This window comes from Hyla sarda, chromosome 5, assembly GCF_029499605.1.
Source record: "Hyla sarda isolate aHylSar1 chromosome 5, aHylSar1.hap1, whole genome shotgun sequence".
Classification (NCBI taxonomy): Eukaryota; Metazoa; Chordata; class Amphibia; order Anura; family Hylidae; genus Hyla; species Hyla sarda.
Genome location: NC_079193.1, coordinates 41,151,927 through 41,168,177, shown reverse-complemented (window position 1 = coordinate 41,168,177; position 16,251 = coordinate 41,151,927). Strand labels below are relative to the sequence as shown.

The 16,251-nt window shown below is 46.6% G+C and overlaps 1 protein-coding gene across 1 annotated transcript in view; it reads right to left on the bottom strand.

The window, feature by feature from the left end:
- GAD2 (glutamate decarboxylase 2) overlaps positions 1 to 16,251 on the bottom strand; it is a 102,399-nt gene that overhangs the window by 14,938 nt on the left and 71,210 nt on the right. The window contains exons 11-12 of the mRNA XM_056519339.1: positions 9,154 to 9,218; positions 4,643 to 4,721 (exon numbers count right to left, since the gene is read on the bottom strand). Of these exons, the coding sequence (XP_056375314.1) occupies positions 4,643 to 4,721; positions 9,154 to 9,218 (144 nt within the window). The remainder of the gene's footprint in view (positions 1 to 4,642; positions 4,722 to 9,153; positions 9,219 to 16,251) is intronic.

Sequence of the window (16,251 nt, the reverse complement as noted above, 5' to 3'; positions counted from 1 at the left end):
GGAGCCGGGGTGCGCATCGCGAGCGGGCGCCACCCGCATCGCGAATCGCATCCCGGCTGGGGGCGGTATCGCAGCGCACCCGGTCAGTAGATCTGACCGGGGCGCTGCAGTAGCGAGGATGTTGCGAGCGCTCCGGGGAGGAGCGGGGACCCGGAGCGCTCGGCGTAACAGTACCCCCCCCCCCCTTGGGTCTCCCCCTCTTCTTGGAGCCTGGGAACCTGAGGAGCAGACTTTTGCCTAGGATGTTGTCCTCAGGTTCCCAGGATCTCTCTTCAGGTCCACAGCCCTCCCAATCAACCAAAAAGAACCTTTTTCCTCTGACCGTCTTGGAGGCCAGTATCTCCTTCACTGAGAAGACGTCAGAAGAACCGGAAACAGGAGTGGGAGAAACAAGCTTGGGAGAGAAACGGTTGATGATGAGTGGTTTAAGAAGAGAGACATGAAAGGCATTAGGAATACGAAGAGAAGGAGGAAGAAGGAGTTTGTAAGAGACAGGATTAATTTGGCACAAGACTTTGAAAGGACCAAGATAGCGTGGTCCCAGTTTGTAACTGGGGACACGAAAGCGGACATATTTAGCGGAGAGCCATACCTTGTCTCCGGGAGCAAAAATGGGGGGAGCTCTTCTTTTCTTATCGGCAAACTTTTTCATGCGAGATGAAGCCTGTAAAAGAGAATTTTGGGTCTCTTTCCATATGGTGGAAAGATCACGAGTCACTTCATCTACAGCGGGCAAACCAGAGGACAAGGGAATAGGGAGGGGGGGAAGAGGGTGACGGCCGTACACCACGAAAAATGGGGATTTAGCAGAAGATTCAGAGACTCTAAAGTTGTACGAGAATTCGGCCCAAGGTAGAAGATCTGCCCAGTCATCCTGGCGGGAGGAAACAAAATGCCGTAAATAGTCACCCAGGACCTGGTTAATTCTTTCTACTTGCCCATTGGATTGAGGATGATAAGCAGAAGAGAAGTTTAATTTAATCTTGAGTTGTTTACAGAGAGCCCTGCAGAATTTAGACACGAATTGGACACCTCTATCCGAGACAATCTGCGTGGGCAAACCGTTAAGACGAAAAATGTGTACAAAAAATTGTTTTGCCAACTGAGGCGCTGAAGGAAGACCAGGAAGAGGAATAAAATGTGCCATCTTGGAAAATCGATCAACGACCACCCAAACAACAGTGTTGCCACGGGATGGGGGTAGGTCTGTAATAAAGTCCATACCAATCAGAGACCAAGGCTGTTCGGGGACAGGCAGAGGGTGAAGGAGACCAGCAGGCTTCTGGCGAGGAGTCTTATCCCGGGCACAGACAGTACAGGCCCGCACAAAATCCACAACATCTGTTTCCAGAGTCGGCCACCAATAGAAACGAGAGATGAGTTGCAAGGACTTTTTGATGCCAGCATGGCCTGCGAGGTGGGAGGAGTGACCCCATTTGAGAATCCCGAGACGCTGGCGTGGAGAAACAAAGGTCTTCCCTGGAGAAGTTTGCCTGATGGAGGCTGGAGAAGAGGAGATCAGACAGTCAGGAGGAATGATGTGTTGCGGAGAGACCTCTACTTCCGAGGCATCCGAGGAACGAGAGAGAGCATCGGCCCTAATGTTCTTGTCGGCAGGGCGAAAATGAATTTCAAAGTTAAAACGGGCAAAGAACAACGACCACCTGGCCTGGCGAGGATTCAGCCGTTGGGCAGACTGGAGATAGGAGAGATTCTTGTGATCGGTGAAAATGATAACTGGAAATTTTGATCCCTCCAGCAGATGCCTCCATTCCTCAAGTGCCAATTTAATGGCCAGTAGTTCTCGATCCCCGATGGAGTAGTTCCTCTCCGCCGGAGAGAAGGTCCTAGAAAAAAAAACACAAGTAACAGCATGCCCGGAAGAATTTTTTTGTAGAAGGACCGCTCCAGCTCCCACTGAGGAGGCATCAACCTCCAATAGGAAGGGTTTAGATGGGTCAGGTCTGGAGAGCACGGGAGCAGAAGAAAAGGCAGACTTGAGCCGTTTAAATGCGTCTTCCGCTTGAGGAGACCAGGACTTAGGATTGGCATTCTTCTTGGTTAAAGCCACGATAGGAGCCACAATAGTGGAAAAATGTGGAATAAATTGTCTGTAATAATTGGCGAACCCCAAAAAACGTTGGATAGCACGGAGTCCGGAGGGGCGTGGCCAATCTAAGACGGCAGAGAGTTTATCTGGGTCCATTTGTAGTCCCTGGCCAGAGACCAAGTATCCTAGGAAAGGAAGAGATTGACATTCAAACAGACATTTCTCCATTTTGGCATAAAGTTGATTGTCTCGAAGTCTCTGAAGAACCATGCGGACATGCTGGCGATGTTCTTCTAAGTTGGCAGAAAAAATCAGAATATCGTCCAGATACACAACAACACAGGAATATAAGAGATCACGAAAAATTTCATTAACAAAGTCTTGGAAGACGGCAGGGGCGTTGCACAGGCCAAAGGGAATGACCAGATACTCAAAGTGTCCATCTCTGGTGTTAAATGCAGTTTTCCATTCGTCCCCCTCCCTGATGCGGATGAGATTATATGCACCTCTTAAGTCCAGTTTGGTAAAGATGTGGGCACCTTGAAGGCGATCAAAGAGTTCAGAGATAAGAGGTAGGGGGTAGCGGTTCTTTACCGTGATTTTATTAAGTCCGCGGTAATCAATGCAAGGACGTAGGGAGCCATCTTTTTTGGACACAAAGAAAAATCCAGCTCCAGCAGGGGAGGAGGATTTGCGGATAAACCCCTTTTTTAAATTTTCCTGGATGTATTCAGACATAGCAAGAGTCTCTGGGGCGGACAGAGGGTAAATTCTGCCCCGGGGTGGAGTAGTGCCCGGGAGGAGGTCAATAGGACAGTCAAAAGGCCTGTGAGGGGGTAAAGTCTCAGCTTGCTTTTTGCAAAATACGTCAGCATAGTCCATATAAGCCTTAGGAAGACCGGTTACAGGAGGAACCACAGGGTCACGGCAGGGAGTACTGGGAACCGGTTTAAGACAGTCCTTGAAACCAGAAGTACCCCAGCTCTTGATCTCTCCTGCGGACCAATCAAGGGTTGGGGAATGGCGTTGAAGCCACGGTAGTCCAAGGAGTATTTCCGAGAAGAAGGAGTGTACAGAGGCAGTGACGGGGTCATTGCGGTCCCAGAGCGGTGTGGCCCATGACAGAGCCTTCCCAGACAGAAGGCTGACTACGAAAGCCACCTTAGACCTTTCAGTAGGAAACTGGTCCGACATCATCTCCAAGTGCAGGGAACATTGTGAAAGAAAGCCACGGCAAAACTTAGAGTCCCCATCAAATTTATCCGGCAAAGAAAGTCGTAGGCCGGAAGCGGCCACTCGCTGCGGAGGAGGTGCAGGAGCTGGCGGAGGAGATGATTGCTGAAGCTGTGGTAGTAACTGCTGTAGCATCACGGTCAGTTGAGACAGCTGGTGGCCTTGTTGCGCTATCTGTTGCGACTGCTGGGCGACCACCGTGGTGAGGTCGGCGACAACTGGCAGTGGAACTTCAGCGGGATCCATGGCCGGATCTACTGTCACGATTCGGCTGGCAGGAGGTGGATCCTCTGTGCCAGAGAGGGATTGGCGTGGACCGTGCTAGTGGACCGGTTCTAAGTTACTACTGGTTTTCACCAGAGCCCGCCGCAAAGCGGGATGGTCTTGCAGCGGCGGTAGTAACCAGGTCGTATCCACTAGCAACGGCTCAACCTCTCTGACTGCTGAAGATAGGCGCGGTACAAGGGGGTAGACAAGAGCAAGGTCGGACGTAGCAGAAGGTCGGGGCAGGCAGCAAGGATCGTAGTCAGGGGCAACGGCAGGAGGTCTGGAACACAGGCTAGGAACACACAAGGGAACGCTTTCACTGGCACGATGGCAACAAGATCCGGCAAGGAAGGGAAGGGGAAGTGAGGTAAAATAGGGAAGTGCACAGGTGAATGACTGATTAGACCCACTGCGCCAATCAGCGGCGCAGTGGCCCTTTAAATCGCAGAGACCCGGCGCGCGCGCGCCCTAGGGAGCGGGGCCGCGCGCGCCGGGACAGGACCGACGGAGAGCGAGTCAGGTACGGGAGCCGGGGTGCGCATCGCGAGCGGGCGCCACCCGCATCGCGAATCGCATCCCGGCTGGGGGCGGTATCGCAGCGCACCCGGTCAGTAGATCTGACCGGGGCGCTGCAGTAGCGAGGATGTTGCGAGCGCTCCGGGGAGGAGCGGGGACCCGGAGCGCTCGGCGTAACAACTGCCTTCTGATATATCCCTGTTGGACCTGTGCCGTATATTCATTTCAATGAGGGGACCCGAGTCAGCTAGTGTCTCTAGTTGGCTCATTTTTCCATTTCCCGTTTCCATTTTGGCCTGTTGTGCTTTTTAGTCTGGTTAAAACCTGGATACAGTGGGAGAATGAGCCAACAGGGACACTAGCTGAATCTGGTCACCTCATTAACATAAATGGAGTACGGCACAGGTCCAACAAAGATACGGCAGGAGAAGACTTTAAAATTCCCCTGCGTACATATGCCCAAAACGTGGTGTAAACCCAGCCTAAGAGGTTGAAGAACAATCTAAACATTTTGTAATAAAGACTTAGGATGTATTTTATGAATGTCATAGAAGTTATGAAGTTATGATGTCTTACCTCTTCTCTAACCAAAAGTGCTGAGCATTGGAGAGGAACGCCCATCATTTTGTGTGGGTTCCATGTGACAGAATTGGCTCTACAAATAAAATTATGAAAATGTATGAGTAAAACATTAATATTGTTTATTCATTTTTTTCCCCTTTCTATCTACTTATTTTTATATCATACTGTATTTAGGAAAAACGAAGAAACAAATTAACTTCTAAGGTTAATTCTCATGGTCGTCAACCGTCAACTCGCGATACAAAAAGGTTGAGGAGCCAAATGTGGAGCCATAACTAGGCTGTCCTTGATTCCAGGCAAATATTTGGTTTACTGCTCCCATCCCTGCATCTACATACAGTCGGACAAAGAAATGGAGCACTGTTACACTCTGCACTCAGCAAGCACTGGCCGTGAGTGCAGAGTCCCTATGTCCCCGTCTGCCGGCGGGGCTGGCATTCGCATTGTGGGATGCAAATACCAGCCCGTCACTCACCATGCTCCGCTACCGCCTCCTCCTCTGTGTCTCAGCTCCGGCGCATGAGTCCCCGTCTCCTAGGGCACGCGTGCGCCGGAGCTCTGAAATTTAAAGGGCCAGTACGCACATAATTATTGTCAAACCTGTCACTACATTATAAAGTTTCTGCACCTCCCCCATTTCCCTGCTAGATCTTCAGTGCCCCTAGCCTGAGATTAAGCGTTCCATATTGCCTGTTTGCCTTATCTGTGTATCCAGACCTTCCCGCTACGTTATTTGACTTCGCACCTTTGTCGCATGCCTTTACTTTCTGCTCTGTTTGACTACACTACTGCCTTATCCTTCGGTACCTCATCTTGCCCAGCTACCTGTGTGGTCGAGCCATGTCGGGGGGGGGGGGGGGGGGGCGACCTGGGTGTTGCCTGCCGCAGCAAGCCCATCCTGCCTGGTGGCAGGCTCTGGTGAAGACCAGCGGCATCTTAGACTCCGCTCCCCGATACGGTCTGAGTCATCAGCCACACAGGTTAGAGAATCCACATCCAGCTCCGTAACAAGCACCTGGTAGCCCATTTAGGTTTCACGGGGCTTTGCCATATATATACTGTAAGTCCTTAGACTAGATGAGTGGTCTTCAAACTGTGGGCCTCCAGACAACCATTGGAGAAGAGGCTGAGACAAACCACTCTGGTGGGAACCGGATCCCATCTAAGTAAGACCTTCTCCCTGACTCTTATAGAGCCCCATTTATTGAGTTTTTGGAAATAGTAAGAACCATTTGAGCCCATACTTTCTGTCACCTGTTTTTCTGTTCACACATTCTTTTCATCAGTTTATTTATTTATTTTTTGTTCTTTTCCCCCACCATTTAGAGCCCAAAAAGAAAATTAACAAACAGTGTGTGAACATAGCCAAAGACTACTGTAGTTTTTTTCCCACTATGGGTGCAGGGTCAGTTAAATGAAGGCAGATCTTCTTGTTCATCCAACCATGTTCTATATTGTATAATGTATGAAATTCTAATATTCCCAGTACCATCTGTAGTTACAGTACTTGTTCTTTTCTTAACCACGCTCCATTTAGGCCTTAATGGTCCAATTATTAGGCAGCACACTTTTCTAGGAAGCCAACACCCAGCCAAAGGGTGTTCTATTTGCTGTGAAATTGCTGTAATTACATTGCATAATGCCCTGAAATTATATTCATTTCAAATACAAATATACCAGCCAAGCTATACCATATGCGACGGGGCCGCATCTCAACATCGCAACGTAGCTTCCCAGCTATAAGAAAAGAACTGTCACCCCAATTTGCCATGCTTGGAAATCGACTAAAGCTTCTTTCACTGCGCTGATGTGTGTCAGAGATCACAGCGTACGACTGCGCCACTTCTGAAGCTTTAATCCCTGGGTGGTAGAGCAATTATCATCTGCAAATGGGTCATATTAACAATAATGATGTATAATTTGTGTCGTCAGCGTGGATATGTGTGCGGATTAATTCCTCATAAAGGTTTCTGCTACATTTCATTTATTCTTCTTTTTTTGTTTTTTTGTTTAAAGTTTGGAATTAGTCACAGTTTTTCTAACCATTAGCTGGATACAATATCTGAACAGTGGACAATTATAAATAGTTATATATAGTTAGTTTCATTTCAAGAAAGATTAATCATACAGAATAAAATGTTAAGCCTATATTTTAGCAAGAAAATCATGTCTTCCCTTTCTTTTAATGACATTATCTATTATGGACATTTATCATCAGGTTTAGTCAGGTTTTCTTCACTATAATTGTCGCAAAATTGTCACAACTGCGACTACGCGATTTTTCGTGCGACATTTTGACTGGAAAGCGAGAAAAGCAAGTTTTCCAAAAATTAATTTTAAAATGGACTACGGGTAGTCAGATATTTATTAACTGCGACAGTCGCAACTGCGCAAAAAGAAGTCGCAACAACGTTAAAAATTAACTAAATTTACTCCAGCTCAAACATGTAGCATGAAAAAGCTACTACCAAAGTAAAAAAGGAAAAAATGCTTACATTGAAAGAAAATTATCAACAGGCTGAAACCAGTTGATAAATAAGTCAGGGGGGGGGGGGGTTTGGCCGGGCCATCCATCTTTGCTGCAGGGACCATCCGACTAGTGACGCTGCATTGACGCCGCAGCAGACGTCCGTGGCGTCACGGACATCCTAGTGCGTCGTCGTCAATGCAGCGTCAGTAGTCTTGGGCCGGCCCGGAGCAGAGAGGGCCTCCTGGTGAAGATGGACGGCCCAGACTGGCTCACCCTCCCCACTGGAATGCGAACGGGCCCTGCAGCTACTAAGCAACAGGACCAAGAGAACTGGGGAGGTGAGTAGACAACAAGGGGGCCTATATGATGACAGGGGGTGCGGTCTGAATGATGGCAGGGGGGATATAGACTGGGGGTGATGATGACAGGGGGGGTTTGACAGGGGGTGATGATGATGGGGTGCTGGATGATGACAGGGGGGATGATCTATTTTCCCCCCTAGGCTTATACTCGAGTCAGTAAGTTTTCCCAGGTTTTGAAAGTGAAAGTAGGGGCCTCGGCTCATATTCGGGTCGGCTAATACTCGAGTATATACGGTATCTCATATCTATCTATTATCTATCTATCTCATATCTATCTATCTATCTATCTATCTCATATCTATCTATCTATCTCATATCTATCTATCTCATACCTATCTCATATCTATCTATCTATCTATCTCATATCTATCTATCTATCTATCTCATATCTATCTATCTCATATCTATCTATCTCATATCTATCTATCTATCTCTCATATATAGATAAATATATAAATAGCTAGCTAGCTTGTGATAGGTTCCTCTTTATAATGAATCAGAACTTTTTACTTAAAATTTTCTTCACAACAGGGAACAGCAGAATACACTCAGAAGCGCAGTACACTTGATGGTTGCAAAACAAAATTAAAGGGGTATTCTGGGCAAAAACATTATATCCTTTCGATAGGGGATAAGATGTTGCCAGACAGAAAACGACAACTCAACTTCAGCAGCTGATAATTATTGAAAGGATTAAGATTTTTTAATAGAAGTAATTTACAAATCTGTTTTACTTTCTGGAGCCAGTTGATATAAAAAAAAAAAAAAAAGTTTTTTCCTGGAATACCCCTTCATGCTTAATGTGCCTTATGCCTACAACCCCCCATTCCCCCATTCCTCTTCATTACCGTTCCTTATGCCAGAGAAACACAACCACTTGGGGACAGAATAGGAGGCCGGAATAGGAGGACGGGATAGGAGGACGGGATAGGAGAACGGTATATGAGGTTAGGATATGAGGACGAGATATAAGAATGAGAGATAAGGACAACAATGTCATTGTTGCTTTTCTTCTACCACAAGATTTTGTTGGGAAGTTTGGGCAATGCAAGGTTCTCTTCTAGTAATTAAATAAAATGTTTCGGCTCACATTCAGCCCAGCTGCAATTCTAGTTTAAATTTTTTTTTTTAACTACTTGCATCTAGATTATTTAATGTCATTTTCTAAATGATTGCAGCTTGTGTGACTAGTATTTAAAAGTGACACAACACAGGCTTGGTATCTTCTGACAAAGAGCGCATGCCCTAGAAACTCGTCAAGGTATGGCAGTTCAGTTTGTTGTGTTGTTTCCAAATTTTTACTTGGATGCAATGAAGCTGCAAATATTGAACTGCTGGATCGATTGTTTTTTTTTATTGCCTATTATTATTGCTTTATCTTTTTATTCATTTCTAGAATTTGCCTGTATGTTGTATTGAAGCTTTTTTTTTAACTACTCTTTAGCATTCCAATGAACTTAAAATTCTTCTGTGAAATGAGAGCAGGAGTGGCTAGAGGAAATGTCACCGCCATGAAGCCTTTCCAAAATCCCAGTGACATGAATGAGTTGGAAGTTGCCAAAGAAAATAAGACTATTTCTGTACCCGAGTAAGCAGTTCATACAGCGCTTTTGTTGCTGCCGTCAGCTAATGTACGAAAACGTGCCTGATATGGACAAACAAATGGTTCATACCTGTCAGCACCATTTAGTTTCCACCTGTGTTTTCTCGACATCAGCAGTCCTCCGCCCCATGCTGCCTGCGAGACGGGAAAGTAAATATACACGTTTTACAAGTAATGTAAACAAATATAGAAAAAAGAGAGGATTTGGTGGCTTAGATTCTTCTGGCTACACTGTTAGCACAGTGGGGGACATGTATCATTGCATTTAGACCATTTTTCACGTCTACAAATTTTGCGCAATTGCGCTTTTTTTGCATAGAGCTGCGTTTTTTTTGGTGGACAGTTTTCTAAAGTTGTCACCAGTTTGGTCTACCGTACACCACCTAATCCAGTGGACTGGTATTTATCAATTGCGCAAAAAAAAAGTAGATGGTTTTTTTTGCGCAATTGCGCAATTGCGCTTTTTTGCAAGAAAAGTAGTCTAAACCTAAGAGTGCTAGCAAGGACTCGTAGAAAATGGCAGACGGTGGAAGATGCAGGTGGGGGATGCAGGAGCCGTCTCTCAGCACTGCAGTACTACAACTACTCCCATCATGGGACAGAATCTGTCCCATAATAGGAGTAGTTGTAGTACCGGAGCGCTGAGAGACGCACATCCCCTGTCTGCGGGACTCTATTGTGACTGTTAGGACTACTACTCCCATCATGGACAGACTCTGTCCATGATGGGAGTTGTAGTCCTGGGGCTGAAGGACAGATCGCAGCAGGTCATTCTCCAGAGACCCGCTGCGATCTGCATTTATTAACTTAAAAAGCCGGCGGTACATGCGGCTCCACTGCGCTGCCGCCGGCTCCTGTATACAGATGTCACGATTCATAATCCCCGCCTCCGGGAGAGGGGAGCTCTGATTGGTGGAAAGCTATTCACCACTATTAGCCAATCAGAGCTCCTGACTTCTGGCAGGGATTATGAATTGTGACAGGTCTATACAGGGGAGCGAGTGGAGCCGCTTCTACAGTACTGTATATAATTGTTATGTGTACTGTACCCCCCCCCCCCCCCAGACTAATACTGACCCCTTCTACAGTATATAATTGTTATGTGTACTGTACCCCCCCTAGACTAATACTGACCCCTTCTATAGTGAGCGCTGGGACCGCTGTGTGATTGACAGGTCCCCAGCGCAAGTGTCCGGCCCCACTGACCTTTATATGTTATAAATGTTTATGATACACACTGCCCGTCCTCCTCTTCATTCTTCTGATGCCGGAGACGCGCGGCTTCTGCTTTCACTATAGTCAGGGCGCCCCCTGCCGTTGTCTGGCCCCAGCCCTGTGCAGTGTGGAGGCCGGGAGGGGGCGCTCTGTCTATAGACTATGAAACAGAAGCCGCGCGTCTCCGGCATCAGAAGAATGAAGAGGAGGACGGGCAGTGTGTATCATAAAGATTTATATAAAGGTCAGTGGGGCCGGACACTTGCGCTGGGGACCTGTCAATCACACAGCGGTCCCAGCGCTCACTATAGAAGGGGTCAGTATTAGTCTGGGGGGGGGGGGGGGGTACAGTACACATAACAATTATATACTATAGAAGGGGTCAGTATTAGTCTGGGGGGGGGGGTACAGTACACATAACAATTATATACTATAGAAGGGGTCAGTATTAGTCTGGGGGGGGGGGGGGTACAATACACATAACAATTATATACAGTACTGTAGAAGCGGCTCCACTCGCTCCCCTGTATAGACCTGTCACAATTCATAATCCCCACCAGAAGACAGGAGCTGTAATTGGTGTATAGTGGTGAATAGCTTTCCACCAATCAGAGCTCCCCTCTCCCGGTGGCGGGGATTATGAATCGTGACATCTGTATACAGGAGGAGGGGGGGGGAGGGGAGTGCAGCGTTGCCGCTGGCTTTTTAAGTTAATAAATGCAGATCGCAGCGGGTCTCTGGGGAATGACCTGCTGCGATCTGTCCTTCAGCCCGAGGACTACAACTCCCATCATGGACAGAGTCTGTCCATGATGGGAGTAGTAGTCCTAACAGTCGCAATACAGTTTCGCAGCTGGGGGATGTGTAAGAGCCATCCCTCAGCACTGCGGTACTACAACTACTCCCATCATGGGACACAAAATTTCCCATGATGGGAGTAGTAGTCCAAGGGCAGACTGACGGATCTCAGGGGTCTCACTCTTGAGACCCCTTGCAACTTCTCCGCCCCTGCCCCCTAGTGATGACATCATTAGGGGGCGGAGCTTCACAGTCCAGGCCTGAAGCCAGGGTGGTAAGTATGGCTCTGTTCTCATTATGCGTTTTGCATAATGGGAACAGAGCCTTTTTGGCAGTGTGTTCCCAAACAGGGAGACTCCAGCTGTTGTTTACCTACAGCCCCCATGATGGGAGTTGTAGTTTAGCAACAATTGGAGGCTCCCTCTTTAGGAACACACTGCATTATGTGCGCTCTACCTAGGTGAGAGCGCCAAAAATGTCATTTCAGATAAGTGAATGCAGAGGACTACCTGAGATTCGGTGGAGTGTGACGATGACTAGCATTTTTTTAATGTCAATAAAAGGGTTAACGAGGGCTGTGGGGGAGTGTTTTTTTAAATCCATTTTTTATTTCATGTGTTGTGTTTTTTATAATTGAAATTTCAGGCTTAGTAGTGGAAGCCGTCTTGTAGACGGAATCTATTACTAAGCTGGGCTTAGCGTTAGCCCCGAAAACAGCTAGCGCTAACCCCCAATTATTACCCCGGTACTAACCGCCACAGGGGTGCCGGGAAGAGCCGTTACCAACAGGCCCGGAGCATCAAAAATAGCGCTCCTTGGCCTAGGCGGTAACAGGCTGGGGTTATTTAGGCTGGGGAGGGCCAGTAACAATGGTCCTCGCCCATCCTGGTAATGTCAGGCTGTTGCTGATTGGTTGGTGTCTGATTGACACTGAAAATATGGGGAAGCCTATGTGTTGTTTTTTTCTGTAATAAAAAAAAGTGTGTGGTTCCCCATATTTTCAGTGTCAGTCAGACACCAACCAATCAGCAACAGCCTGACGTTACCAGGGTGGGCGAGGACCATTGTTACTGGCTCTCCCCAACCTAAATAACCCCAGCCAGGAGCGCTATTTTTGACACTCCAGGCCTGTTGGCCTGGGTAACGGGGTAATAATTGGGGGTTAGCGCTAGCTGTTTTTGTGGCTAACGCTAAGCCCGGCATTGAAAAAAAAATGTATTTAAAAAAAAAACACTCCCCACACAGCCCTCATTAAACCTTTTATTGACATTAAAAAAAAGCTGGTCATCATCGCAATACACTGAATCTGACGTTGTCCTCCCCATTCACGTATCTGAAATGAGAAAAAAAAAAGGTTAGGACATCATTTGCGATCTCACCTGGTGAGTGCGCCCATACTGCAGTGTGTAACAGGGAGCCTCCAATTGTTCTTGTCTGCCTACTGTATCCTGTATATACATTCATCTATAGATGGCTGTATATACAGGAGAGCGCACAAAGATTTAACTCAGAGCTGCAGTGTGGGTTAACTCTTTCCTTGCTGGGCTCCTGTATAGTATACATGGATACACTATGCCCCCTGTATACTACACAGCGGGTGGAGGTAAGTAGTGATGCTCTGCACCCTGTATATGTATATGCTATACATCACTCCTTACACTCCGTGGAGCGGGCGCTCTGCACCCTGTATATGTATATGCTATACATCACTCCTTACACTCCGTGGGGCGGGCGCTCTGCATCCGACCCATGGAGTAGTACCTGCAGTGAAAAAAATGCACACAGGGTACAAAAATGTTTGTTTCCGCACACCAGCAAAAATGCAAGAAAAAACACAAGGGGGGAGATTAATCAAAACCTATGTAGAGGAAGAGCGGTGCAGATTGCTCCTTTCATTTTTGTAAAGAAGCAATCTGATTGGTTGCCATGGGCAACTGCACTACTCTTCCTCTGTACAGTTTTTGATAAATCTCCCCCAAGAAAAATTACCAAAATGCAGGAAAAGCTGGGACCATTTTTCAGGCGTTTTTGCTGGTGGACAAAAAAAAAACCTCAGTGGAATCCTGAAAAACAATAGAACAAAAGCCGAGCGTCCAGGATACACCACTATTCCTGTGAGGTGTAGAACAGGTCTACAAATAGAACTTTGTGGAGATTTAGACCATTGCACAAAATTTATCACGGGGCTTGCACAAGTTTGATAAATTTGGAGAAATTGCTCCAAATTTAGACCAAACAAAATGATCTACAAAAAACGTCTACCAACAACAACATTGATACATCTCCCCCAGTGTGATTAGCTCTCACAGCGCCGAAAAAGTCATCCAAAAGGTCAACATTTAACTATTTCTCACAGGCTTTAACGACCCTTGTTTCAATATAATCACTTATTTATTGGTATGCATTAAAATATACCTCTATGACAAAAAAGATAAATAATTATAGTGACATCAATAATATCCCCTATTGTCTGGGCTTAGGTGTACAATGGTGATTATTCAGTCTATTGATGGCATCCAACAATCATCCACATCATTATCAATTTATGGTGCCACATCTCATTAGACCTATGTACCTGATAAACTGCACAGGTATCAGCACATATACCAATAGAAGATGTTCACCTACGGATATAACCCATTAGGATATGTGTGGATGTTTTCACTCACCAAAAGGCACCAGACATGGAAAACAAAAATGCCTGTGAAAAATGTGAAATAAAAAAAAACATTACAGTTTCCTCTGTTCCGACGCGTCTCCCCCCCACCCCCGCCCCCCTCCTGGGATAACGGGGTTTCTCAAGGAACTTACTCCCCTCGATATGGGATGATGTCAGTAATTGAGTCTGGCTTAGATACAGCACATGCCTATACAAAAACATATATGCCAATTATTAGACACCGATACCAACCAGTAATATATCAAAAGTAAGCAGCTAACCAGTCACGTGATCTAGTGGTGTAAACACACGGTTTATTCAATATAACACAGTGTGTGAGGCCGCATCGCTTAACCCCTTGGTAATGTAAAATTCCAAAATACGCATGGCTCATAGATGTGTGTAATAATTCCTGTGGATAAGGGTACACATTGCGGTATTATGACAATGGCAAAACCACATATAGAAATTTTACATGACAATAAAGGACAGTTCATTAGAGATATTAAAGAACAGATATATAAATTGATCATAATTCTAACGTCACATTAGAAATGGGGGGGGGGAGTATTACAGGGAGTAGGGCTAATGATACTTCACCCAAAATATTCCCCTATACAAAAAAAAGATTGGGGGGGGGGGGGGGATTATACATTGCTCAAAAAAAATATAGAGAACACTTAAACAACACAATGTAACTCCAAGTCAATGAAATCACACTGTCCACTCAGGAAGCAACACTGATTGACAATCAATTTCACATGCTGTTGTGCAAATGGATCAGACAACAGGTGGAAATTGTAGGCAATTAGCAAGACACCACCAATAAAGGAGTGGTTCTGCAGGTGGTGACCACAGACCACTTCTCAGTTCCTATGCTTCCTGACTGATGTTTTGGTTACTTTTGAATACTGGCGGTGCTTTCACTCTAGTGGTAGCATGAGACGGAGTCTACAACCCACACAAGTGGCTCAGGTAGTGCAGCTCATCCAGGATGGCACATCAATGCGAGCTGTGGCAAAAAGGTTTGCTGTGTCTGTCAGCGTAGTGTCCAGAGCGTGGAGGCGCTACCAGGAGACAGGCCAGTACATCAGGAGATGTGGAGGAGACCATAGGAGGGCAACAACCCAGCAGCAGGACCGCTACCTCCGCCTTTGTGCAAGGATGAGCATGAGGAGCACTGCCAGAGCCCTGCAAAATGACCTCCAGCAGGCCACAAATGTGCATATGTCCACTCAAACGGTCAGAAACAGACTCCATGAGGGTGGCATGAGGGCCCGATGTCCACAGGTGGGGGATGTGCTTACAGCCCAACACTGTGCAGGACGTTTGGCATTTGCCCGAGAACAAGACTGGCAAATTCACCAATGGCGCTCTGTGCTCTTCACAGATGAAAGCAGGTTCACACTGAGCACATGTGACAGACGTGACAGAGTCTGAAGATGCCGTGGAGAATGTTCTGCTGCCTGAAACATCCTCCAGCATGACCGGTTTTGGCGTTGGGTCAGTAGTGGTGTGGGGTGGCATTTCTTTGGGGGGCCACACAACCCTCCATGTGCTTGCCAGAGGTAGCCTGACTGCCATTAGGTCCCGAGAGGAGATCCTCAGACCCCTTGTGAGACCATATTCTGGTGTGGTTGGCCCTGTGTTCCTCCTAATGCAAGACAATGCTAGATCTCATGTGGCTGGAGGGTGTCAGCCGTTCCTGCAAGAGGAAGGCATTGATGCTATGGACTGGCCGCCCGTTCCCCAGACCTGAATCCGATTGAGAACATCTGGGACATCATGTCTCGCTCCATCCACCAACGCCACGTTGCACCACAGACTGTCCCGGAGTTGACCTCATCAGGAGCATGCCCAGGGAGGTCATTCGTGCACGTGGAGGCCACACACACTACTGAGCCTCATTGTGACTTGTTTTAAGGACATTACATAAAGTTGGATCAGCCTGTAGTGTGGTTTTCCACTTTGATTTTGAGTGTGACTCCATATCCAGACCTCCATGGGTTGATACATTTGATTTCCATTGATAATTTTTGTGTGATTTTGTTGTCAGAACATTCAACTATGGAAAGACGAAAGTATTTCATATGATTAGTTCATTCATTCAGATCTAGGATGTGTTATCTTAGTGTTCCTTTTATTATTTTGAGCAGTGTATAATTATAGTTAATTCTCCCTAAACAGAATGGTCCTACTGCCCTAATGATTCATGATATAACTCTCCACTCCATCTTCTCAATCGTCCACTATATTGTCATTATTATTAAGAGGGTAATAAATATTTATACTAAGCCATAATTGCCCTTTCATAATTAAAGATGGAATATAACAGATTAGATCTTAAAGGGGTACTCCGCCCCTAGACATCTTATCCCCTATCCAAAGGATAGGGGATAAGATGTCAGATCGCCGCGGTCCCCGCTGCTGGGGACCCCCGGGATCGCCACTGCGGCACCGCGCTATCATTACTGCACAGAGCGAGTTCGCTCTGCA